The sequence below is a fragment of the Tympanuchus pallidicinctus genome, unplaced genomic scaffold (genome assembly GCF_026119805.1).
Source record: "Tympanuchus pallidicinctus isolate F22 unplaced genomic scaffold, pur_lepc_1.0 scaffold17, whole genome shotgun sequence".
Classification (NCBI taxonomy): domain Eukaryota; kingdom Metazoa; phylum Chordata; class Aves; order Galliformes; family Phasianidae; genus Tympanuchus; species Tympanuchus pallidicinctus.
The window spans coordinates 10,743,761-10,769,932 of record NW_026294690.1 but is presented as its reverse complement, the minus strand read 5'-3'; the positions used below and the strand labels follow the sequence as shown (position 1 = coordinate 10,769,932).

Genomic DNA, 26,172 nt, shown 5'->3' with positions numbered 1-26,172 from the left:
GCTTCAAAGTTTAGATTTGATTTGGGACCGGAGAGCAAAATGAACCTGGAAGTTGCTAGCAAGAATATGAGCTTTTATTTGTGGAGTCTCACTTAAATGGATCTGCTTTGGATGTGCATTTACACTTCAAACATATTTTTATGTTGAAAATATTTTCGTTTGAAATGTGTTTAAAAAATCGATTTCACACTCTTTTTGGAAATCACTGCTAAATAAAAAGACAGCGACCCCTGGGTTTTAAGTAGTTAGATGCCCACTGTCAGTGATTAAGCTGAATGAAGGAATAGATTTGATCTTTTTGATTGTTGAACATGTTTACAGGACGTTGTTTAAGTAATGAAAACATGAAAACCTAAGATTATACTTCATTGTTGGTGAGTCAAAACTAAAACTGTATCTATAGACAGAGCAAGAGATAGCAGAAAATGCGGGAGCAAGGATGAAAGTTGAATCCTAATTCTGCTTTCATGAATTAGTCCCCATAAACCTATTTCCACAAGAACCCTAGCGAATTATATCATCATTTTGTCACTCTGCATCTGACCAGGCAGATAAATATTCCTGTGTCAAACGTCAGAACGAAAGCAAGCAGATGTATGGTAAGTACCTCCTGCAGAGACATGATGTGCATGCAGGAGTGTGATGCAAGCAGCAGAGAGGAGAGATAAAAATAACCCTTCTCTGTTTTGCTCAGTTCCTCCAACTTGTGCTAACTTGAATGTTTGTTGTGATCTAGAAAGAGTTTTTATAGCTTCTTTCTATCAAAGAAAGGCATATAACTGCTGCTTAAAATGGAAATGAGCAGATTAAATAGGTGACAAACTGGTTGGATCAGTACAAGACCCCCTGCACTGTCATGGCCACATCCAGATTTGGGTTTGTTCTAAAATATCATAGTATGGCACACTGTAAATGAAATATCACATAATCATTGGTGTTGGAATGGACCCTTAAAGGTCATCCAGTCCAACTCCTCTGCAGTGAACGGGAAATCATATGAAACATGAGTTGTTTTTGTTGAGTTTTATCTCTTGGCTTCAGCAGGCCCACTGGAGGTTAATTCCTCAGTTTGGGAAGGTTTGTGACAAGTAGGCGAGAAGTGTTACGACCTCATCAGAGAAGTGCTACAGAGATAAAAACCAATCGAGTTGTTGCTGTGCTGTGACTCTCAGAGCTAATCGGGAGATGGGCCGAGCAAAGGTGGGGGAGAGCAGGGTTCTTGATGGATGCGCCGAAAAAATTCATATAAAGCAGCTGGAGGAAACATAAATCTGCCGGAAAGCCTCATAAAAGGGCTGGGAACCCAAGAGGTTTGTGTATGAGGAGGGCAGATTTTGCTGGTTTTGCTATGGGTTTACAGTGAGGCTTGCTCCTGGCTGGGGGTGAGTACAGGGATGTGTGGGTGGTGACGTTCAGTTGTTTGTAGAGACCTCAGAGGTGCTCTGAGTGGTGGGGATGCAAAGAAGTGCCACGTGAGGTTTCTGACACAGTGGTGTGAAGATCTGGCTCTCGTTAGCCTGAACCGCACGGCTCCGTTAGCAGAACACATGGCACGCAGTGCTCTGATCTTTCTGGCTGCATTCAGTTCTAGTGACACAGTTATCCCTTTGTAGATTTTTTTCTGTAAATCTCTCACAAATTAAAATCCCTAACAGCGAGAAGCGAATAGCCGTGTTTTCTTGTGCGTTCAACACCTGACCTCTTCAAATTAGTTATCCACTTGCTGTTAGCCTCTGGAAAATGGTAGTTGATTCCACGAAAGATAGCTTTTCTGTTTTCCTTCTTTTGTCTGCTCATTCACCCCCTCCAAAGGCCAAATGTGAAATTCACTGTAGGGCATGGGGGTGTTGGGGCTGCTTAAACGGGCACTGAAATTACCTGTCATGTCAGCTGTGCATTAATGCTTTATATAGCATGTTTATCAAATTACCTTTATATATCTTTACAAATCAATTCCTGTGCCCTTGCTGGGAAGTACTGCAGATAAGGAATAAGCACTGTTATCTGCTTGTGGATGATAAAACCGGAATTTGGATAGGCAGATAACTTTAAGTCTCTTAAGCAGTGTAATCACTGTCCTAGTGAGAAGATGGAATCTGTGAGCTGACCCAGTCCAGCTCTACTGGCACTGAATTAGACCGGGACTTGCCTGGCAGTGTGTCCATGAGCAGCACTGTGTCCCCACAGCTTCGCCGACATCACAAGCAGAGATTTGCAACTGATTCACTGTGATGCTTATACCAAAGTGAGGTATTCTGTTCAGGCTTTGCTACCTGAAGGGTTTGAAAGGATATAGATCTGTGGTGGTGTAAGCATCCTGCTGGTGGCACTGATAATTTACCCAGCTTCTAAAACTAATGAAGGGTAGAGGAAAAAGTTGGGTCCTGGGGACTAGATTGTCACTGCTGCTTTTTGTAATCAATCTTGATTTGCTTTTATTCCTTTTCTCATTCCTTAGCTATTCTGAGATTATTGGGTTTCAGATTTTGTTTGTTTTTCCCCTTTATAAGAGTTTGCTTTCTTAAATGTATTCTTTGGCGTTATTACAATTTCTTTAATTACATGTTGGCAGAGTGCTGCCTCAGCTTGATCAATAACGAAGGGCATTTATAACCGGTTGAAGCGCTGATGCGTGTGAGATATGTGCTTGTGCTCCTTGGAGGGGAATAATTTACCAATGCAAGTCATTATGCATTCTATTAAAAACACAGAACGGACATGTGTTTCTGGCCTTGTCATCCATCAGAGAGTAAATGCCGAGCGAGCCAGAATCCCAGCAGAGGTGGCGAGAGACTGAAAGCAATTTATAAAAAGTAAATAACAGTATTGATCAATTCACCTTTTTATCACTGCCCTGTCAGCACCGCCAGGCAGTGTTTCATGGTGAGTTTCTCCCCCACCCCAGGTTTCTGCCTTCACCAACTGTTGATTTATGGAGCTTTCTCTGGGTCACTGGGGGGGATTTCAACTATCTTCTGTACTTGCAAACCCACCAAAACCACAGATCCGTCCGAAAAAGAGCTTACTTGCACCCCAAGTGGTTTGTCCTGGCAGGTGAGGGCTACAACCAGACCTCCTGAGGAGATGGTGCGAGTATCTACAGGACAGCTTCTGTCTCTGTTGTGATGTCTCTCTTTCCCCTCTTTCCTTGGCTGCCATCTCCCCTTTTGGATGGGAAAACAAGGCCTGGAGGCAAGGCTGGATGTTCATGGGGAAGGGCACTGGGATGCCAAAGGGAAATGGAGTTAGTAACTACTGTATTTAAATTGAACAGGGAGTGACTGTTCAGTGCTTTGAGATTTCTCTCTCTTTGAATCCTATGCCTCTAGAGAGAATGGTTGTTCATTAAGTCCCTTTAACTTACCCGTCAGTCTCATGGGTGCTGACTAATAGTGATGGCTTTGTAAAGCCTTCCAATATCATACCCAGTGACTGAATGGTTATTTAAAACAGAGGACTATCGTGTGTTCACAGTTTGGATAGTCTGATGGTAGGGAGAGGGGTATGCCATTGTGCTTTCTCCTTCTCCATTTAGCAGGTCAGCAGGTCTAAAGGAAGTCTGTTTGTCTGTGTCAGGTGTAGGGGTGGCTGTCCCCAGCCTCTCTGCCAGCACTGTGGTTCTCTCTAACCCTCTTCTGTCACACAGCCTCTGCTTTGAATCTAATAAACAAACCTCACGGTGAAAAGCACTTCTGGAAACCTGGATCGTTTTGACAGAACCAGGCTAGGCCGCGATTAAGCACGCAGCGCCGCGTGCCGGGCTCAGCACCTGCGAGCTGCTGAGTCTCCATCGCTGCCACTCCTACCACTGCCTGGGCACCTCTCCCAGCCCCAAAGACACATCCTGTGTTGAAAAAGAGAACAGCAGTAGTGATAGCAGCATGTTTCTGTGCACTGTTTGCCCATGGCAAGCGACCTTCTCAGACAGAGTGGGTCTTTCTGTGTTGATTTTTAGCCACGTCAGCCTTTGCACCTCTTGACGTACATTGAATGGTTTGGCTGGGCCGTGCATTGAATGTAGATTGAATACAGCTGTGAGCTCTTGGTGAACCTCCACGATCCATTCATTTCTCTTTGATCCACAGCTGCAAGCTGCGTGTGGGTTTCTAGATCGGAACTGCCTGTGAGCCGGTAAGGCATGGGGAGAATAATTCCTCCAGGTGCCTCATCATTCAGCAGTCTCATTGCCATGGCTATTATGAAATCAGTCACTGTCTGCTCTGACCCAACTTCTACACTCAGCTGTGTTGCAGCTGAGATTGGCAGTCATTTCACACTGTTTGGTGGAGAAGGTTTGGTTACATATGGGAGAGGGTATCCTTAAAGGTGACAGGCATAGCACGTATGTTTTTATATCTTACAAATGAATACAAATAGAAAAATCTAGAGCAGAGATGTTGGCAAGTAAAAGCGCCTATTCCTTTATGTCTGACTTTCTGGGGCACCCTCTTGCTCCTGCTCAGGCAGGTGGATCTCTGTGATTGATGCCACATACCTTGCAGATATTTTAATCTCTGACCTGCACCCGATACATTCAGATGCTTTGAGGTTTCTTCCTTCCCATGCAGTTTTTGCTGAGAAGCTCCATCAGCCTTAAACGAGGTGGTACAGTTCCCATAGCAAGGCTGGAGGGAGTGACAGAGGGTGGGAATTATGCTCTTGGTGTATGTTTGTTATATGGATAGCAGGGGGGTCAGGAGGGAGTCAAGTCATAAATCCCTCTTGGGCTTCTCAAGAGAGCAGCAGGTCCTGCAGGCAAATTGGAAAAGGCAAATGCTCCCAGAGATGCATGCTTGCATCTCTCATGGGCTGAAAATGTTCACAGTCTGGTGGGGGGACAGGAGGATTGGAATCCCCTCCTCCGCCTGAGAGCAGTCTGGAGTTATCTGGTTGTATGACAGAGTGGTCTGGGTAGATGAACCCTATGGAAAACTTTTTTTTTTTTTTCTGGATTGTTTTTCACCTTGAAAATTTCCTGTCCTCTTTTACTTCAACATCAGGGGAGGGCAGTCAGCAAGAATTTGCAGGGATTTACTTCTTTTTTTCTCCTGGTTGTGGCTTCCTGAAAGTGTGAAGCACCATTTTGTTAGAGGATATTTCCTTTCCTCCCAACTTCTTCTCCCATCTCAGATGGCAGGCTAAGTTTTGCTCCTGTTTGTCTCTTGCAGCTGCGAGCAGAAAGCCTGGGGAGCCTTTGATCATCTCCGACATCAAGAAGGGGAGTGTAGCACATAGGTGAGCGCACAATTTCCCACCTGCCAAACCTATGGCAAAATATCCAGTCCAGTAATAAGAGGTTAGGTAGACAGATTCCCATGTGATATAGCATGAGGTATGGATTTTGCCATTATCCAAGCATTTGCTAGGCCTAGAAGTCTCTCTTTGACCACAGTAGGGTTTGGAATGAAAAGTTAAGCTAATAAAGAGGATGGTGGGGCACTGATTCAGAAGTCTGCTGAAGTTGGATGTTTAACATCTATGAGCACATGCCATGCCTCAGATAGTTTGCTGTGTTTCAGCTGCTGCCTGGATGAATTGAGCGAGTGAATTGTGGGCACTGGTGGAGATCTGTGCCAATAACTCAGCCTTTTTTGGCTGCTCCTCTGATTCTAACACCTCCTAGCAAGGCTTTCAGGGAAATTTAATACTCTTGAAGGGCTGGTTTTTAAGTGAACTCGCTTGTGTGATCATTAACTGACAGATATTCTGCCTTTTCTGAAAACTCACATTTTTGAGTGCTGTAGGCTACCCAGACTATATATCCATAGAGGTGAGAGTATTAAGCTGATGTGCCTGTCTTGTTCTGTGCTGATACATGCTCTATGTGAACTTCCTCTCTGTACATTATAATTGCCTCAGACCCTGCTTGTACTTGTTTACCAGAAAAGACCAAAGAGAGGGTGGGGAAAAAAAAAAAAAGCTAATATTGTCATCACTACTGCAGAACTGAATGCATTGCAGGATCTGAAAGGCAAATACAAATGCATTTCAGTTTTCTTTTCCTTTCCACATAGAACTGGCACCTTGGAGCCGGGAGACAAGCTGTTAGCCATTGATAACATCCGACTCGACAATTGCTCAATGGAGGATGCTGTGCAGATTTTAAGGCAATGTGAAGACCTGGTCAAATTGAAGATTAGGAAGGATGAAGATAACTCTGGTACAGAAATCCTGATGCAAACTGGTGCCTGTCCACTTTAATGACATTTCCCAGTAGGTAGTGCAGACTAACAAAGATAAGGGCTGCTGCCTCTCTGGTCACCACTTTCCAATTGATTATAGTCTATTTTTGTTATTGTGCCCTTAAATGGAGTTTGGAAGGTTAAAATCCTGTTTGGTATGAGCACAGCTGAAGACTGAAAGCTTGTGCTTCTAAATGCTACAAGTCTTTCCTGTGACCTTTTTGATATGGCAAAATAAAAAACTGCATTGCTGTTTTCTCTTTCAGATGAGCAGGAGACAACCGGTGCCATCATTTACACGGTGGAACTGAAGCGATATGGTGGTCCCTTGGGAATAACCATCTCTGGGACGGAGGAACCCTTTGATCCCATTGTCATTTCGGGCCTGACAAAAAGAGGGCTGGCAGAAAGGTGAGGTTTGGGGGTCAGAAGGGTCAAATCAGTGTGGCAAGGGATTTTGATGTTTGCAAAGCTTTGAGTCCAGGGTGATGCTGCCCATCTGGCATTTCAGACCCACGTGCTTGACATGTAGGGTGGCCAAGACTGTGCCCTTGGGAGGCAGAGAGAGATGTTTTAAGCAGGGTAGAATCAGATCTAGTGTTGGTTGCACACAGCAGCTGAGAGAATGTATTTATCTGCCTCTTTTCCACTGAGATGCTTCCTAGTCTGTGATCTTTTAAGCCATGGCTTGCACTGGGAGAGTGCCTACCTGCCCTGAAAAGCATTGTATCCATCTAGTCAATGTTCATGTGCTGCTAAACTGCAGCTGATAGCCATGGCAGTGGTGTGGCCTACGGAAACCACAGATCTTGGGGCTCTTCTGGTCCTTGCTGGTTGCATAGTCTGTTCTGTATGAAGGAATCTCACTGTAGGACTGCTTGGAGCAGCAAACATTAGTACTGCATAAAGGTAGCTGCAGATTTACCTTTAGAAGCCAGGGAGGTCGTCTCTGTGTGTGCCTGGGTCTGAATATATATGCATGTGTGGGATTTAAAGGATCAGGACACTGCTGAGAATATAAGGTGGAACTGAGTCATATGCTGTATCTTAATTACTCTGTCTGTATGGTGCTGTGACTTGTAAGAGATGACTCCAGCAGACCTGACTCATGCTTCTCATGGGGTTGCTTTCCTCTGTGCTGCAAAAAATCTCTGAACAAACAGATGTGAAATGCTGGACGTTGTGGAAGTTTGCTTTCTGTTCTGGTGTTTTAGTTCTTTCTGCTCGAAGACCAAGCTCCTGAGCTGAACTATAATACAGTTTGGTGCATCTTTCTGCCTCAGGTTCCTCAAGCTCCTAGTACACGTTGTGCCGCTCATTTCCATTGCTTTCCTTTGGTACGGAATACCAAGAAATAAGTAAGGAAAAGGGATGTAATTGGTTCTTCTCTTTGGGGATTTTGTATCACTGCCCACCACCAGGATGCAGTCTTTTTTCCCTAGGGAACACTACCCGTGCAGTATCTGAGGTTTGTCTACATAGCGGTGCTGCACTGTACTGGCAGCACAAGAGAGGTTCAGAACATGAAACTCAGATGCTGCCAGGCAATGGAAGCAGTTCTGTACCTTTGTTGCTCCCAGTTCCTTTTGCAGTGCTGTGGCTGTTCTTCCTTCGAACTCAGATGCGCATCGGTGACTGCTCTGCAGAGAAACGTAGCACAGGCGAGTGCTGCGGTGCTGCTGAATTTTGATCAGGAACTGGCACACAGCAAGGAATGAAAAGCCTTTTGAGGAGAGCAGCAGAGCTGTGCAGCACTATTGCAGGCTGACAAATGGTGGTGCCTGTGCCGAGGAGCAGCGTGGGGATGGAGCGGCACGAGGATTTCTCCTGGTAACCTTGGCTCCTTGCAGGGAGAGGAGTGCTGGGATGAAGCCTGTCTGCAGAAAGGTGCATAGTCTGCTGAGATGGTGCACATTTTTCTCCTGGGATTGGCAGAAAGGATTGGCTTGGCCTTCTAAAGGAAGAGGGATATTCCTAGTTTTATCCTGATTTATGTCTTTCCTGTCAACTGTGCCCAGCTCCATGCCAGAGGCACTCTTAGCTGGGCTCTGAAGGATGTGATGGGTTTCTGAAGGACAGGAGTTAAAGCTGTGCCTGCCTTTTGCTGGAGCACAGCATGTGTTTCAGCAGTGCTGGTGTGGGGTGCGCCGGATCCTGGCATCTGGTAATGGGGATGGGGCTGCATTCCTGAGGAGGCACAGGGGGATAATCTGCACTGCAGCTCTGTGCTGGGGAAGGCAGACTGTCCTCTAGGACCTGTCACACGTCTGTCACAGCAGTGACAAGCTGTCTTAGCTGAAAAGGCTTCAGATGCAGATGACTTGGATTTTATCTTGACCTTCAGCATTTTTCTCCTTGTACGTGTCCCATCCTATAGAAACCTAGAAAGGCAGCACAGGCTGTTGGGTTGATGTCAAGTGATGGCTTCTCTGTTTCCCTTCCTTCAGTGCCTGTGGGTGACTTTGCCCTTGGCCATGGGACTTGTTTTTGTCCTATGTGGGGAAGGGACCAATACTGTTCATTTTTGGTTGAGGTTTAATAGTTCTCCAAAAGTGATTTTTCAGTAGTCACTGATATTTTGAAGGATTTCAAGAGCTTGGCAGTCTTCTCTGACGCCACCTGGTCAAACAGACAGGAGGCTGCAGGAGGGTTTTGTCCAGGAGTACTCAGCACCAGCACATGTTGAGAAGAGGTGTGGACTCTGCCCATGCCCGAGGTAAATTCCTGCCACCTGCATGCAGTGGACAGTGGAGGGGATTGATTTACTTTCTTCCCCCTTGATGTGACATCTCTTTGATATTTTCTGTGTTCTCCTGCAGAGCAGTGGTGGTGTCCTGGGGCTGGCAGTGGGGAGAAATGTTCATGAGAGATCAGCCCTGGCTCAGCACTCTGGCAGAGGCTCAAATCAAAGGCATTGCAGCCAGGAAGGGTCGCATTAAAGTGCTAGCAGTTCAGCTTGGTTTGGTTTTGACTATGTAGGTGAAACTACAAATACTCAGTTTGCAGTGTGATCTATACTTTGAGTACTCTAGTTTTCCCTGAGGGCTTTTTTGGGCTGATTAGGATGGGACAATACGGACATCTAGTGGCTGTGCAGGACCATTATGACAAACTGAATATCTCAGCAGCAGCAGAGCGAGCAGTCCTGCCCGGTTGTTGTGTGGTTTCCTGGTTTAATTTATGTGCTGTGAAATCATACGAGCATGGAATGATTAAGGTTTGAAAAGATCATCTAGTCCACCCTACCATCAATATTCCCCACTAAACCACATCCAAGATGTTTTGTAGTAGATATTTTGCAGCAGCATGCCTCTGAAGTTGCATGTTAGGGGGAAACACAAGGAATTGTTTTGCCTGCTGTCTTGACAGTGTATGAGATCCCACTTCTGCAGGAGCAGCAGTCCACTTTGGACTGGATACAGCCTTGGAAAGAAGCACGTTGCCATGGGCAAAAAGATATGACTGTCCAGATTTGCATCTCCTGGCTTGATCACGCAAGGTCTCTGATAGCTGAACATCGCAGCAGTGCTGGAGGAAAGGATTGCTGCTCTTGCGTGCCAGCATTAGGGAGCATTGGAGGGAACTTAAAAGATATCATAAACTGATTTGCAACTTGCTCAGCTCATCTATGCCCACACAATCTGTGTGTGTTAAGCTGGGTCTTTTGTTGGTTTGTTAGTTTAGCTTTGTCTTCTGTCCATCCTGTGAAACCTGCTCATCAGTTCCACCTGTAGACACTGCTCCACTGGCAATACATGTACACCCTCACCATGACTTTAAAGAGTTTAAAATGTAGTCTGGTTTGATGTCCAGCTCCCAAGAGTCCTAGAAACTGAAGTGGGCATACGTTCATGTACCTGTATGTATGTACATACAGGCAAAAGCTGGTGTAAGCCAAATTCTCGGTAGTGTTGATGAACATGATTATACAGCATGCCAAGAGGAAACCTAGACATGTTTAAAGTGTTGAGAGTTAATTTGCTATTGCTTGAAGCAGCAGCTTAATGGCCTGAGGAGGATTGCCTCTATGAAGTCCCTAACAGCACCTCTCCTCTCCAGAACCGGAGCCATCCACATCGGTGACCGAATACTTGCAATCAATAATGTGAGCCTCAAGGGCAAGCCACTGAGTGAAGCAATCCACCTGCTGCAGATGGCAGGGGAGACAGTAACGCTGAAGATCAAGAAACAGATGGAGAGTGAGTTGGGGGAGCCTGCTTTGGGGTGGGAGTCTGCAGGAGACCCTACACACAGAAGGGTCTTTTCAAGAAACCCCATCTCATTCCCTGAAGCCAAGTGTCTCGATCCTTGCTATGAAACACTCTTTTTTTCCACTTCTGACACTTAGAACTGTCACAGTCACTTGCTGAATTAATTGACAGGCAAGTGCCAGTTGGAGACTCATTAATCGTTCTGAGAATTGAAGCAGGTGTAATTGAAATTTCAAGGTAATTGCCAGTTAATCATGATGAGCAATCTTCTGAATGGTTGGAAAATAGGGACTTTTAGAATAGTGGTAAAATAATCTGTCCTCATTGACAAATGCAGGCTATCAGTGAGCATTTTTATCCCAGCTAAGTTCTATGAGTTGGAGATCCAGGGTGTGGATAGCTGACAGGATATTTAATCACTGAGGACTTTATAATGTTCAGTACAAGAATGCTTGTGCTGAGAAACCATTCCCTGTATAGCTTTTACCTGAAAGGGAACTTCTTCTAGTGATAATAAGGGCCTGTTATTACTAAAATAACGAAAGGGAAGAGCTTCATCATCGCCATTCAGCTTTCCATTTTCTCATCAGTAATCAGAGGAAAATTCAGTCTCAAGGTACAAGGCCCAGGAATTCCACTGTTGTCTTGAGATTGTGTGGGAGGCTCTTTGGATGGTGATCAGCCCTGAATTGGTACAAAATTGTTCAGTCTTTGATGAGGGGTTAAAAATTCAGCTCCATAGTTTGGTACCAAGTTGTGTTGTTGTGGAAATCTCACTGAAACTTTGAAAAATGGAAACTGCTTAGAACAGAAAGTTTGGCACAGGCCTTTCTCAGTTACCTTTGAAGAGCTGAAGAGGTTCTTCAAGAGCCTTGGAGTACCTGAGCTTGCTCCCACAGCAACATAAGGCTTTCCCTGAGTCTTGTTCTTGTGCCTTCTAAAGTGACTTATTCTGGTTTCAGAATCCTATCCCAAGAAGTCTGGGAGTATAAATGAAGTGAGTGACCCCGAAGACGAACTGACGGACTCCCAGAAAACAAGCAAGCTGTCTGAGATGTACTCTACCACTATTCCTAGTGTAGACAGTGCTATGGAGTCCTGGGATGGCTCCGGCATTGATGCTGGCTATGGAAGCCAAGGTAAGATGACTTTTCTCACGGGTCTGTGGGCCAAGGCAAAGACAGATAGAGCTTCCAAGTCTGCCTGGAGACTGAATGTAAGCCAAAGGCTGTGGTCTGACTGTGCTAGCACAGCTTCTCCCTTTCAGCAAGGAACAAAATGTATTTTAAAATGCATTCATGTGGTACTCTGAGTTGATACATCCATTTTAGGTTTTTATTGGCATTGTTTCTTCTGGCTTACACAGATAGCATCATACCATTCACAGCAGTTTCAAAGCCATTGAAACATTTTACAATTCACATAATCAGATAAGTATTTGCTGTCCATATGTCTTACAAAGTATTTGGCCTGTAGCTCACTTTTAGTTCCCCAGAGAGGCCATGTAGATTGTATTAATCCTCTTCAGGATGTCTTAAAATCCACAAGAATGTCTTGTGACTGGAAGCACTCACTTAATAAAATAATTAAGGTAATACTATGAGACAGCATCTCTGACTCCCCGGTGAGTGATCAGATGTCTTGGAGGCCAGATCTATTCAGCTGTGGTTTCTGGCAGACATATGCAATTGGGATGGAGGATGCTCCATCATGGGAATAAATTTTCACTTGGAGGAATGCGCTAGAGAACAATCCAGTTCAGATTTAGTGATGTAAGCTAGTATTAGCCTGTGTTGGAGGAAAACAAACCCTAAAGCACCTCCGCAAAACGCTGCTCAGGTTTGAGTAGGGAGCTGTGCTGGGCTTGGCAGGAACGTGCCACCAGGTGGCTCTGAATCCCAGGGATCCAGGCCTTGTCTTCTTAAGGAGGAGGTGAAAGTGCTGGCACCCAAGGGCCACCTCTGTGCATACATCTCTGTGCCCAGTCTGCTGCAGGGTCCTGCACCCGGGGACCTTGTTCCTGTGCTATAGCAAGCAGCAAATGCTCCTGCCTGGTATAAAACATTGGCGAGCACTTTGCTCTCTCCAGAGCAGTTTAACCTTTAAAAACACACAGAGGAAACTCTCAGCTAAATGAAATAACAGGCTTTGGCATTTTGAAAGGAAGTTCTGGCAATGTCTTTGGGTATTTCCAGTGCTCTTAGCCATGCGGGAGGTCAAGTCTCCCTTAATTATGTGTTTCTCTGTTACCTCTTCCTGTTCGCTTGGCACAGGGACGATGGAAGTGAACGATGTTTCTTGGAAAGGCTGTGGGGATTTCTCTGAAGTGTTCAGTGGGCAGGAGGAGGTGGACAGGGGACTTGGGAGATTTATTTCCATGGCAGCTGGCACCGACATTGCTGAGGAATGCTCTGTTTTGAAGGGTTTCTGTCCAGACAGCTCCTCGTGAGACCTGGAGATCTTGTGATTTGGTAGGGTTGGATTTCCATCTCTGGAACAAGACATCCCACAGTATGGGAAAGTCCTTGGGGGCAAACTTAGCTAAACTTGTCCAATTTCTTCTTAATGGACCCATTTGATCCTGAGAAGTTGCTTTGGTTAGAGTAAGAAGATATGGGAAGAATATCTCCTTTGGAAAGACTGAAATGAAAGCAGTATGTAACCTAAATTGCTTCAAGTTTGCGGTTTGGGGATGGAAGCTCTCTTGGCATTTACTCCCTTTGGGTTTTCTAACCAGATGTTACCCCTTTTTTCCCCTGCCTTTTGCCTTGCTTAGGTACGTACATACCTCAGGCTGCAGGCATTGCCCTTCATCCGCATGAATGGAGACACAGCAGGCAAAAGAGCAGCACCCCTCCTGCGGACCCCAGGAAAAGCTACCCCTTCATGGATGGGAGCTTCAGTGAAGATGACTGGGACAAGCCCAGCAGGTGCGGAGGGGTGGGAGGAGGTAGGGAGGCCCTTCTGCAGATGTGGGGATGAGAGGGCACTGATTGTGATGGAGTGGGTTAGCCAGAGGTCAGCAGTGCCCCATCGTGGCATCAGGCATCTGTGGGGTGGGTGTGGAGTAGTGATCTGCTCTATCAAACGACCTCCACAGAGATGCTCTGTGGCATCTCTGCCATGGGCTGGTGACACATGTCTGGAATTAGAACAGTCTCAGCTGCAAGGACCACAGGTTCTTAGCACATCTCGTACCAGAGGCTGAAGTACTTTCTTAGCTCAGGTGTTACAAATGGGCACAGCCAGGGCTGTTCCCTCTTGTGTTGGCCAGAGACTTTTGAATGAGGATGCAGCTTCTCAACACAAGCTTTTTTGATGCCACAAAGCCAAAAAGGCCAAAAAAAAGCTCTTGGAGGACTAGTGTGAGGTTGTATATCTGAGATAAAATGTCCTAAAGGTGTGGCTGGATGTCTCTCTCCACCACACTTTGGTCCTTCCAACACACAGACAAAACCACGCTGCATGAACATAGCCGAGTTAATACCCCCAGCTCAGCCAGAGTGGAAGAAAAATCCCACAACAACTCCCAGGCACACAGAGCAGATTGCAGGTGCTGCCTCTTTTGGGGTGAAAATCCTTCTGAATCTGCCCCAGCCCCTCTCTGAATCACGCACAGCAGAAAAGCCCTGTTGCCCCGTAACTTAACCCTCCCCTTCACATCCTTCAGAGTCCCCATAGTTGTGTGTGTCGTGTTGTTGCTGTCAGTTCTTTTCTTTTGTAATTATTTTCCCTTAATTTTTGTTTGTCCAGACAAAACCCTTAGAACATCTCATGGCCATTTCCACCTATTTAAAGATGATCAAGCTGGCAGGAAGGCTGGCAGTGGCTGAGACTTTGTTCTTGTTTTGCCTCTCAGCGAGAGCCGGCTCACAGAGGTCGCTGCTCTCTCGTGGCCTTCCCGGCGAGGCCACTGGCAGCTGAAGTTAGCAAATCTGAGCCCTCGAAACCCTGTGTGTCCCTAAAGAGGGCTCCGAGCCCTGATGTCAAAGTGCAAGTGAAACAGTTCGTGCTGCCGAGCCCTTTTCGTAAGGGAGAAAAACAAAACCTCTCTAACCCTGGCTGCCCTTAGCCTGGAAAAACCTGCTGACCCAGTGGTGTGAGGGCTGATTCATCCAGGTCCTGGGTGTTGTATCTGAGAGGCAAGAAATCCGTAACTGGAAGGGACTTTTGCCTCTTAGGAAGCCTGGAGCAGGGGAAGGAAATGAGTAAGGGAAAAGAATTGAAAACTCCTTCTCAGGGGGGAATTTTGGTTTGTTTTTATGAAGTCTTGCTGGGTGTTTTTTTGACCTCTCTGCCTGGTGTTAAAAGCTGCTGCTTTAAAAGAGGTAGGGGGTGAATTTAAAATAATTTGGGTTAAGCCATGTCAGATACCACTCTGCAGGCAGGCCACGATCCTATAAGGACCAAAAGTGTGCATGTTTGAGGTTATGCCTGCTACAAGCTCTCCTTTAAACCAACGGATGAAAAGCAGAGCACGTGCTAAAGACTTTGCTATTAATACAGATCTGGAAAAGGTGTGCTATTGATAGCCCAAAGAGTTATTATGTATAACTGAAGCCAACCTCTCTTTGATTTGTACTCAGGTACAATGTTTTGGCTTTGCTAAGTGGCTCTGGTGGAGAAGTGTCCCTTCCCACCTGTATCACTGATGACCACTGAGCTGTGCAGGCTGCTGCCAGATGTTGCACAGGTGGATCTTTGTGCAGCTCCTAAATGGATGCATGGAAGATGCCTTAAGGCTGCTTTAATGTTACCCTCCTCCCATGACACATAGTGAGCGTATTGTGACCTTGTTGTAGCACCACTGAAAGTTGCCTTCAAGAGGCTTCTGTTAAAATGAGTGCTGATGATGTTGTTCACATTACCATGTTTGCACAGACTAGAGAGAGGTTGTCAGTACTCCCTTTCTCTGTAGCCAGAGAACTGGAGAGAGTTTGTACACAATGTAAACGACATACTGTAAATGGAGCACAGAGAGACTTCTTGAATATAAAAACTTACTTCCTTGGCCATCCGAAAGCAAAATGCAACTTGGTTTGTATGGGTTATATGCTGACACTGTTGATATTGCTGGCTGTAGTGTACGTTTACTTGTCCAGCCTAGGGCAATCATTTTTATATACATCTTTGCATTATTTACTCTCATAGAGACCTAATGTATTTACCATTTTCTCACCATGTCTGTTACCCTCTGTGTTTTTCTCTCTCTTCTCAGGTGTTCTGTGTCTCAGATCTGAGCTCTATCCCATCAGCCTTTGTACTAACAGTCTCTGAGGCTCCTGGTTTACCCATAACGCATCCTTTTTTCTTTCACTTCTCTATTTCACCAAAACGTCTTCCTAAACCTACAATCTTCCTACAGGCACTTTTTAATTTACCCTTTGAACTTTGACATCACTACACCAACTTAATTCTTCCTTTGAAGGACGCTTGCCCCGTTAGTAAATGCATGGAGGTCTCGTGTTCGGACTCTTGTCTGAAAAGTTCATATTGTTTGCTTTTGTATATGAAGACTCTTCAAGTCTCTGCTTTTACTGGTGAGACACTTGCTGTAGCCTCGCGGCTTTCATCCTGCTGCAGAAGAGTGCTGACAATGTTTGGTTCCTACGTTACAACAGATACCCCAACCGCCAAAATGGCCTTGAGACCACTCACGAGGATAGTTTTTGGCGTGTTTTTGGAGAAGCTTTGGAGGATTTGGAAACATGCGGCCAGTCTGAACTTTTGAGGGAGATTGAGGTAAATCACTTTCGGAATTTGCTGCTGATCTGTTCTGCTCTTGACTTGAATGCTAAGCAGTTTCCTCAGATGCGTTGATTGCTCACAGCACCGCTGTGCTGTTAGTGGTGTGAAGAAGGGTTCGAGTTGTGGCATTTCAGGGATGTGTGATGGGTACCCACTCCTCATCAGGCAGTTGCTTGCACGTTCTTTCCCCCAGAGCCGAGAAATTACCAACCAGTAACTTTGTGCTCTTTTTGCAAATTGCTGCTGGCCAACAATCTTCACCTGACTGTTGGCAAAGCTCCCCTATCAAATGATAAGTCCTTACGTGGGGAGATACTGTCTGTCACAAGCACTTAGAGACCAAGCAAAATGAGCCTCCCAAAAACCCATTGAGACCAAAACTTGCTTTAAGTATAGACAGGAACAACATGCATCTTGCATTCAGCTGTCACTTAGCCGGAAACTGTTTCAGTAAAATGGGTAATTGGAAGCTTTTCAGCCAGCCTTCCCCTGGAAAAATCTGAGAAAGTAATTGCTTCCTGCAGAAATAAAGGTGTTTCCTCTCTTCACGAACCACTTTCTCTTTTCTTTATCCAAAATGCTTTGGAGGTCGTGTTATTGTGTCCGGTTATTGGATGGGGAGCCTGCATTACTAAGCTGTGGGAGGCAAATAAAGGCCTCCCTTGAGACTGCAGAGCAGCGGGCAGCAAATCTGCCCGGTGGGATGGAACCCAGCAGTGCAACCCCACAAGCTGCTCCCTCCTTATGCCTCCTGCATGCGGGAGGTCTGGGGAAGGCTTGTGGGGCTGGGTCCTCCATTGCCCCAAAGATGGGGCTGTAGCTAAAGTAGTACCCCAGGGTTGGAGGAGAAGGGAGGAGTCTGGAAATGGGTTTGCTGTTCCAGCAGATTGTGCAGGAATGGCATCCCCATGCAGTGCCTGATAAGGTGCCTGGAGAGATGCCAGCTGTCACACTACTCCAGTCCAGTAACACTGGGTCTGGGTTGGAAATGGTTTTCTGGGCATGTCTGGCCAATGTGCTTTTTTCTCAACAGAGGGTGTAAAATTCCCATTACTGTCAGTGGCTATTTAAGAAAAAGTACCACTCTGAAATGATGCATAGATGATTTTCTTCTGCATAATGGCGGATCTTAATGCAAAAGAAGGGATTTGTTTGGCTACTATGAAATGCCAGGACAGAGAAAATAATCCTTCTGTCCATTCCTTTTGCAGGGATGTGTGGGCTTTTGAGTCATGCTGCTTAAAGGCTTTGGAGCTGATACATTTGGAGCAATGCTTTTAAAAAGAATTTAAAGAAATTTTGCAAAATGCAGGCAACCTCTAGCACTACCCATGTTATCCTAAAGTGATGGATAAAATATGGAAATCTTTTTAGCTTGTGAGTTTCCTAGCATATTTGAGGAGTCTTCTCTCAAAAATTAATCACCTTGAGTTTGGATAACACTCAAAAACCTGCTACACACTCAAAGGATTTCCATATTTTTCCATCTCCATTTGGGATAACGTAGATAGTGCTGGCATTTTCATCGCTGCCACCAGAATCTACTTTATTTACCTATATTGTTTCAGCTTGCAGAAAAGAACCAGAGGCCTTGATTAGATATTTAGTCAGGTGATATTTCCCCTGTGTGCAGGAGAAATTGCTCTTTGACTTGCCATGGTTAACACTGCTGAATTTTGCTGTCTGCTCCCCGCCTTTCCTTTTCTTTCCGCTACCTTTTGACATTTAATAGGACTGCAGATGTTTGGAGCCTGAACTTCATAATGATGGTTTTCATTATGCTGTTTAAATAGACTCTGGAACCGGTTGAGGTTCCACAGACTGGATTCTTTACTCCTTCATTAGCTTTGATCAATGTAATTTCATTAGCCAAACGCATTGCCAAATGGAGTAGAATCTACTTAGGGGCATCGTTTAATGGATGCTATCAAGGATGACCAGGCTTAAAAACTACTTAATTTCATATTTTTTTAACTCAGTTTGACTCATTGAAGGCTCCCATTTACTGACAGATAAAATGATAATTTCTCTGCTGACTTGGCCTCAGCAGTGGTGCTGCCTTCCTGGGGCCGTTGCCAGCACTGCGCTGTGCTGATGACGGGCTGCAGCCCGCAGAGGTAGGCTGGAGATCCACCAGTTCCTGTGGGAGCTCCCCTGAGGTCAGCACGTTCATTTGCCTCGATTCCCTTGTTGTCCTCTCTGCCATTTTTATTCCTGTGTTGTCTGTCCGCTGCCACCTCAGCGGAGTGACTTTGTGCCCTTGCCCCGCAGGCATCCATCATGACAGGGAGCGTGCACAACCTGGGCCTGGAGGGCAGCAAGCTGCTCCTGGACTCTGTCAACCCATCGGGGCTGAGCCCATTGAGGAAGGCAAACTCCAGCTGTGACAACGGACAGACTGAGAGCAGCAGCTCCCCTGCCAAGAAGAATGAGAGGAACCTGGACATGAAGAAGATGGAGAAGGAGATGCAGGAGATCATGTCCCCTACCCCCCTCGAGTTTCACAAGGTCTGTGTTGCCAAGGGTTGGTTTGCCTTGGCACAGTGGGACCTCGATGGGAAAAGCTGATGGATGTGTTGCAGCCCCATAGAAAATGCTCCCTGTTGACCCTTTGCCAGTGGCACACACCATTCAGTAAGCTGCTTTTTTTCTGAGAAATCATTTATTTTCTGTCCCCTTCCTCTTCATTCCCAGCCTTTCCTAAAAGGGGTGCAAATGGTAGGACCTGAGTGACAGGATACTTGTTTGAATTCAGTATGCGGGTGATTGCAACCAGTTTAAGTGTGGTGCAAGGCAATGGTAATTAGGAGGAATAATTAACTGTAGAAGCTGTTGATGCAGAATGCAGGCAGGGAAGGGAGCTGGAGAGGTTTCAAAAACTGATTCCTTTTTCTTTCCTAGTGATTTTACAGTGAAACATGCAGTTAGGGCAGTTGGGAAAAACAACTTCTTCTTGTTTGATCTGCTTTTGTCCTTCAGGGTATGGCAAATGCAACTTTAAATAAAACTCCTTCTTTCCTGATGGAGGAGAGCTGAGTAAGTAGGTGTGTTATAGGGTGAGAGTTCTTTCTGCTGGAGTATCTGGTGCTGGAGGTGTTTGGAGCTGAGGTTGGGGCATTGCCCTGGGCACTGTCCTGCCCATGGATCACGCAGCCGTGGGGCTTCTCCAGCCTCCAGCACCCTGATGCAGTCGGAGCCGGATGGTAGAGATGCACTCTCAGTTCACAGAAGGAAAAGGGGGAACTGTGGTGGAGGGAAACAGCTGTTCCTGATATTGCTTGTCCTCCACTGGCTCCTGATATTGCCTTGTGCCAAGATACACTTCTAGCAGCACACATCTCCTTTAGAGACTGAAGTGTGATTATGATCTAGGGAAGAGAGTTAGATTACCTGGCTCTTGTCCTCAGTAAGCCAGAACTAGTGAATAGTATTAAGCAGTATAGATATTTGTGCTGCCTCTGCAGCATTCCAACGTGTGCTTTCTGCTTCTGCCCCTCCAGATGACGCTTCGCAAAGACCCAGAGAGCGAAGACTTTGGATTCAGTGTGTCAGATGGCCTGCTAGAAAAAGGTGTCTATGTAAATATGGTCCGTCCGGATGGGCCAGCAGATCAGTGTGGCCTCAAGCCATATGACAGAGTGCTTCAGGTAATAAATGCAAAATGCAGTTCTGGAGGCTGGGACGGAGTGAATGAGTGGCTGAGAGGAAGAGAGAAGTGAGACCCATCCATGACAGCACTAACTTTAATGAAAGGTAATAGTTAGCCAACTAGGTGAGCACCTTCCACCTAACTCTCATGAGACCTGTGTTTTGTGTAAGAAACCTCTAGGTAGCAGAGCTGGTTCCCCTAGCTGACACCCAGCCCAGGGAGCACCTCCACACAGAGCTGTCCCAGCGTTGTCTTTCTGAGCTTGGGCAGCTCACAACCAAAACAACCAAAAAGCCGTGTCGCTTTCCCTCTTCGCCCTCGATCCTTTTCCTATCCTGAAAGAGGGTGATTTTTGGACAAACTAGACCGTGTGGACCAATCTGTGTTCTTGTGAATCCCCTGTGGAGTTAAGCAGTGTTCATGAAGTTCTGTGCATGCCTTTGACATCTAAAAGTTTTCTAAGAAACAACCATCTCTCAAGCAAAGTGTTTTTCATGGATATTTTCCTCCGAAAGACACTAAATCTGAAGCGACTGACGCAGAAACAGAATAAAAGCTCTGATCAAATAAAAGTAACTTGGGTGTATCTGCCTGCCAGAGGGACAATGGGAGCATGGTGCATTCTGGAGTTTGGAAAGGAACTTTATATGGACGAAAAATAACAAGTTTTGCTTTGGAGCAACTCAAATAGCGACTGAGAAAAGTGTGGCTTTGATGGAAAAATTGCCACCATTTGGAAATGCAGATACTGTGACCGTATTTGGAAGCACTCAGAAAGATGTTTAGTTTTGCTACTTTCTAGGCGGTGGCTGTTAGCAGCAGGATCAGAGCCAATATATTATGTACATCAGGTAACCGGAGAGCTGGCAGCGCTGTGGGGAACCTTGTTTAAGCTTGTTATGATCTCTAGCCAGTTGGCTGTTATACAGTTATTCCTTCTCGGATTCAAATAAAAGATGGTGCAGGAATGAACAAGAAGCTAATTAGGCTGCAGGCTGCCTTTCTGTTGAATGCTGGAAGTGTTGGTCTTTGCAAGTGCCAAGTGCTCTGGGAGGTGTGCCTGAAACACAGCGGAGCAGAGACTTCTGAGACCCCCTCCTTCCTACATGCTGTGCCACACAGCTTCTACCTACAAGAGGACGAGGCAATTGCCATTGGGTTGACATGTGCAGCAGTGATGGATGAGGGATTGCAGAGCTGGTACAGACAAACCCCAGCAAGAAGCACGGCGATGCGCTGCTGAGGATGCTTCATAATGCTGCTGGTTACGGGCATGATGATGCATCTGCAAGCAAGTTCCAATGCTGAAGGCCACAAAATATATTGTCCCTGCAAAGGACCCTCTGCCTCTTGACTGATGGATTGCCCAGAGCACAGCATTGCACTAATGGCTTTTCTTCACTGGAGCTGCCCAGCCAGCATGGAACAAAGGCAAAGCAAGCTCATGGCTTATTTCTTCTTGTCTGTGTGCAACCTGGAAATTGTCCCTGGTCACACATCTATAAAGAGCAGTACAGAGTTCGGCTGTGTAGCTGCCACCTAGGGCAGGGTGGCACTGCTGCCATCACATTGCCCAGCTTTATGGGCATGCATTAATCCTGAGAAAGGGCTTTGGATGCAAGGGTTGCATGGACTTATCCAGCCCTTATCCTGAGAAGGAATCAACGCCTGGCCTGAGGGGTTATGTTCACTACAAAGGTGGGTGGGAAATTCCTTTCTCCCCTCCCTGCTTCCCCTCCCCATGCTATTTGCCAGCCCTCTCCATCCTGGGGCTGTCGTGGCACCGAGCCCAGGTGCTCTGGGAGCTGTAGGCAGGAGAGCCAGGATGGCTCCTGCAAGTGACCCAGCCTAGAAACGTGCTTCAAGATGCTCAAATGAGCAGGAAAAGTGCTTACACTGCTGAATCCTGCAGAGAGGATTTGCAGCCTCCACAGCCACCTTCTTGAGCCCATGTGAAATGCATCTGGACTCCTCCAAAATGAAAGATGTAAACGGTGTGAGGAGAAGCAGGAACTATTCAGTATAGTCCTGATTTACTGCCTGCTGAGCTGGAAGTGGTCATTTGAAGCCTCACGGTCTGTGCTGTGTTTGTTTTCTAGGTGCTGAATGCCCTACACCACAGATTTAAGGCCAGTGAAAGCCATGATGACAAAAAATTATATAGCAACCTTTATCCCAGAGACTTGACCTAGAGAATTGATTTTTGAGCCCTGTAGAGTTCAAAAGGTGTAATACTGTCTTAGACTCCAGGGGTGAGGATTTCTGCCTGATCCAGGCTTTCCCCTTTCCTCTACCAGTTACAAAGCCATTCCTCAGCTAAGGCAGGATGTGCCCAGCTCAAAGAGGGGGAGATGGGAGGGGGAGGGAGGCAGTGCTCTGCTCTGCTGTGACCCCTCAGTCAGAGTCCCCCAGGCGCTGTGTGTTTTCACAGGTGTGGGTTTAGCACCAGCCTTATGTTTTCTGTCTAACAAACCTGCTGTTTCTGTTGTTCCTCCCTATGGCACATCCTAAATCCATCCCGACAGGTAAATCGCGTCCGAACGAGAGACTTTGACTGCTGTCTGACTGTCCCTTTGATCTCAGAGGCTGGAGACAAGCTGGACCTGGTGATCAGCCGCAACCCTTTGGCTGCCAACGCTCCTCTGGAGGGGAACGGGGAGCTGCTGGCACAGGCAGCCCGCGCCGAGGTCAAGGCGAGCGTCCAGACACTGTGAGCAGCCGCAGCGGATGATACCTGGGGCCTCTGCTGAGCCATTCTGGTATTTGGGGTGTTCTTCCTGTTTTTTGCACTGGTATTTGTAAATGCTGTGTGTATCATCAGCTCCAAGGGGGGAGGTGGGTCTTCAGTGAGCTGTCACCTGTAGGCCACCCAACGCTGCTGGGAAGGTTGAAGCTGGATGTGCATTTCTGGGGCTGGGGTGAGCTGTTGCATCCCCAGTGCATTGTGGTGCACGGGGTCTCCTGCCCCAGCACCTCCTCGCTCTTCAGGCCTTGGCCATCCTACAGACACACATGGTGCTATTTTTATCCTTGTTTGCTCTGTTTATCACATACAGCAAGATTGAAATGCCATTCTTTTTCTGTTGTACCCGGCTCCACCCTCCAAACACTCCCCATACATTGATTCCTGCAGTCCCTTTCTCTCCTGCTATCAGGCTATGGAGGGCCCTGTTTAAAGACGATTCCAAATGCACTTGATGGTGTCTAGGTGCAGTTCTTGTTCAGAAATTTATGTTTGCAGCTGCCTCACGCTGGCCCCTTCCATGCTGCCCCAGCAGGGCTGGCTCACCCAGTGCCCAGTGCCCACTGCCAGGGCACCTCGTCTCACCATCAGCAGTGCAGTTGTCTGCGCCGCATAGCGCCTATTAGAGCAGAAGGCTGTGCCCAAGGCTGAAGACCCTAAATGCCTGCTACTGTTTTTCAGATGGTTATGGAGATAATGCAAGTAAAAAGCAGAAGTGTTGTTATCTAGGGCAGTTGATGTTTTGAATTAATAGAACCTTCTTGTCCCCTGCCAGGCAGTGACGTGAGAAGTCCCATGGTAGATGGAGATTGTACATCCCCTGCCCCCACCTGCACTAGCTGTGCCTAGGTGGCTTTGTTTTGTTAACCCCTTGCCTGTTGCTGGCCTTCCCATGGCCTCCAAGCGTGGTGCCCCTGCTTGTCCCGTGCCCCTGTGTGCCCCCAGGCCATGGGGAGGAGGCAGCTGAGGTATTTGCATCGGCTTCCCGTCTGCAGGAGACACAGTCCATCTGGTTGTGGGCTCCTCCTCCTCTCTTTGCCATGAGTTCCTCCTGTGGCAGATGTGAGCTGCGCTCTGTGTTCCATGTCTTAGCACTTTATGATGACGTTAGCATCCTGGCACCCTGGCATTGCTTTGCCCATGAAGGCTCACGTGTGGTGGTATGGTGGAGGTGAGGAACTTGCGTGGTTGTGGGCAGCAGCCCTGGTGACCACTGCTCCCATTCCCCCACTGACCATTTCATTTCCTCCATCACCACTCCGTACCAGGGCTGTGTTCAGGTGCCATAGAGCTGTGTGCAGCACGTTCCTCATTTTGCTGAGCCAGGACTCACTTCTGCATCCATCTCTACTTTGCAGCTCTGTCCTTCCACGATAGCCCAGCATATTGGGGTGTTTCTTTGAGGCATGTCCAGCCCCATCCAGCTACTTGTCAGTGTAGCCATTTTCTCTTCAAGTATGCAATATCCCATACCATTGCTGCCACAACTAGATGATGTGCCATAATTGATACTGTGGAGCATTGACAGTGCAGCCGAAAGTGTTTTTATATGCAATATTCTGAACAGTGGAAGCTCGCTGGGGCTTCTCATAGGTTTTTAATGAAGACTTTTATTAAAGGCTTTAAAAAAAAAATTAAGAAAGACTTGGTCCTTGTATCCCTTCCTATGCATTTTGAATGATATGAAGATGAAATGCATTACTTAAATGTGTATTTTTATCCATATATTAGAGTGTATTCCTTGTAAAGTATTTTTATATGCTGATTTTCTTATGTATCTATGAAAGCACAATATTTAAAAGTACAGCATTTCAAAAAATATTTTAGTCCTGTTTTGGACGTATTTGTAAATCTCTGTATTTAAATGGCATTGCAATGACTTTTTTTTTTTTTTTTAATTAAATAAAAACAAATGAAATGCACGTGTTGTGGGTCTGTTTCATTCTGCTAGAGGACAGGAGTAGGGCAGTACTCTTCATCCAGCCCTGTTTTCCCAGAGGCCCCATGTGAGGGCAATGAGCAAAACATGGGGTTGGTGGGACCACTACTCATAGGGCTCCCAGTGCAGGCTTTGGATTGGCACTCGCTGCTGCCCCAGCAGCAGGATTTGGGACCACTTGCTTCCCTCCCTGCAGATAAGGGGATTTTTTCTGCAGCTTTCTGCATCCAGATGCTTGTGGTGCCCATACTCCATGGCTGTGGAGATATTTACATGGTTATAATATTGCTTACATCAACTGGCCACACTGGAAGCCTCTGTGGTTCAAACCTTGGCTACTTCATGACAAAATATTTGTGTAGCACTGCACACGGTGGCTGTGAAGTGGCAATGGCAGTGTTTGCAAAGCTGTGGGTAACCCCCAGGGATGGGACAGGGAGATGATCCGATGGGCACTTGGATTCCCAAGATCCATCAGTCATAGAATCAATCACCAAGGTTGGAAGAGACCTGTAAGATCATCCAGTCCAACCATCCACCTATCACCAATATCACCCACTAAACCATGTCCCTCAGTACAACTGGTAAATGTTTCTTGAGCACCTCCAGGCTCCGTGACTCCACCACCTCGCTGGGCAGCCCATTCCAGTGCCTGACTACTCTTATAGAGAGGAAGATTTTCCCTTATGCGCAACCTGAATCTCCCCAAGCACAACCTGAGCCAGTACGATGCTGCACTGCAGGAGCCAAATTATCCAGCCTCTGGAGCCAGGCGTCTAAAAGACGACTGCCACAGAGCCACTGGGAGAGCTCACGTCCTTACAGGGAAGCTATCTTCCCTTTGCTTACAGAGGGATTAAGGGACACTGCTACACTTCTAGCACATACAGTGCAGGCTCTACATTCCCTAGATACAGCCATCAGGAACTGCTGCTCGCTGGCAAGCAAAGGGTGAGCTGTGTTTTGCAACCCTTCACCACCAAGTGGGTAGCACAGGAATTATCAGAGGTCAGGCATGGAAACACTTCTGGTTAGAGTTGGGAATCATTGCCATGTAAACAAACCTTATCGGTCATCTCTGGCTGTCTTCGGGGCACGGGCTGCCAAGCAGAGCCCTTCACATGTCTGGCACCAGGGCCGTGCCAAAGCCGCTCGGCGCCAGCCCAGGCACCGGTGCCGTGTCAGGTTGAACACCCAGCCATGCAACGTGACCGCAGGGCTCTGCCTCACGCAGAGAGAAAAGGGCAGCTCAGTGCAGCCGGGACACACGGGTGAGCAGGGAGCTGCCTGCTAACGGCAGCCTGCAGGCCTCGGCCGAGGGATCCAGCCCAGGGCAGGTCACAGCCACACGCGGCTGGAGCACGGAGCCCTGCAGCAGCTCTACGTGGTGCTGTGGGACTTCTGGCTGATTATTTTGTACCTGAGACACTTTGCAGTGTCTGCACCAGTGATGGGCTGCTCGGCCCAGGCATTGCAGGCTGTGTGCTGGCACAAAGGCCTCAACTCTCACCCAGCTAAAAGTAATGCAACCAAGTCAAAACCAAGCGATATCCTATCTCAAAACAACTTTAAAAGCTTCAGGATGCAGCAGGGAAGCCTGGCTGGGGGGCTGCTGGACACGGTCCATGCCCTCAGCTCCAGTTGGGTTATCAGCAGCAATCCTGACCACAAATGCTGTGCAGTTTGCCATTCTACTTCCC

The 26,172-nt window shown here is 46.9% G+C and overlaps 1 protein-coding gene across 3 annotated transcripts in view; it reads left to right on the top strand.

The window, feature by feature from the left end:
- Positions 1 to 24,455, top strand: part of GRIP2 (glutamate receptor interacting protein 2) — a 216,457-nt gene extending 192,002 nt beyond the window's left edge. For 2 of the 3 annotated variants that reach the window (XM_052678631.1, XM_052678632.1), the window contains exons 15-24: positions 5,169 to 5,235; positions 6,015 to 6,160; positions 6,449 to 6,593; positions 10,242 to 10,381; positions 11,356 to 11,532; positions 13,170 to 13,323; positions 16,015 to 16,135; positions 18,413 to 18,649; positions 19,642 to 19,788; positions 22,316 to 24,455. In XM_052678631.1, coding sequence (XP_052534591.1) covers positions 5,169 to 5,235; positions 6,015 to 6,160; positions 6,449 to 6,593; positions 10,242 to 10,381; positions 11,356 to 11,532; positions 13,170 to 13,323; positions 16,015 to 16,135; positions 18,413 to 18,649; positions 19,642 to 19,788; positions 22,316 to 22,504 — 1,523 coding nt within the window. In that variant the 3' untranslated portion in view covers positions 22,505 to 24,455. Of the gene's footprint in view, positions 1 to 5,168; positions 5,236 to 6,014; positions 6,161 to 6,448; positions 6,594 to 10,241; positions 10,382 to 11,355; positions 11,533 to 13,169; positions 13,324 to 16,014; positions 16,136 to 18,412; positions 18,650 to 19,641; positions 21,489 to 22,315 lie in introns of all 3 variants that reach the window. The other variant, XR_008205654.1, reaches the window with a different exon arrangement.
- The last annotated feature ends 1,717 nt before the right edge of the window (positions 24,456 to 26,172 follow it).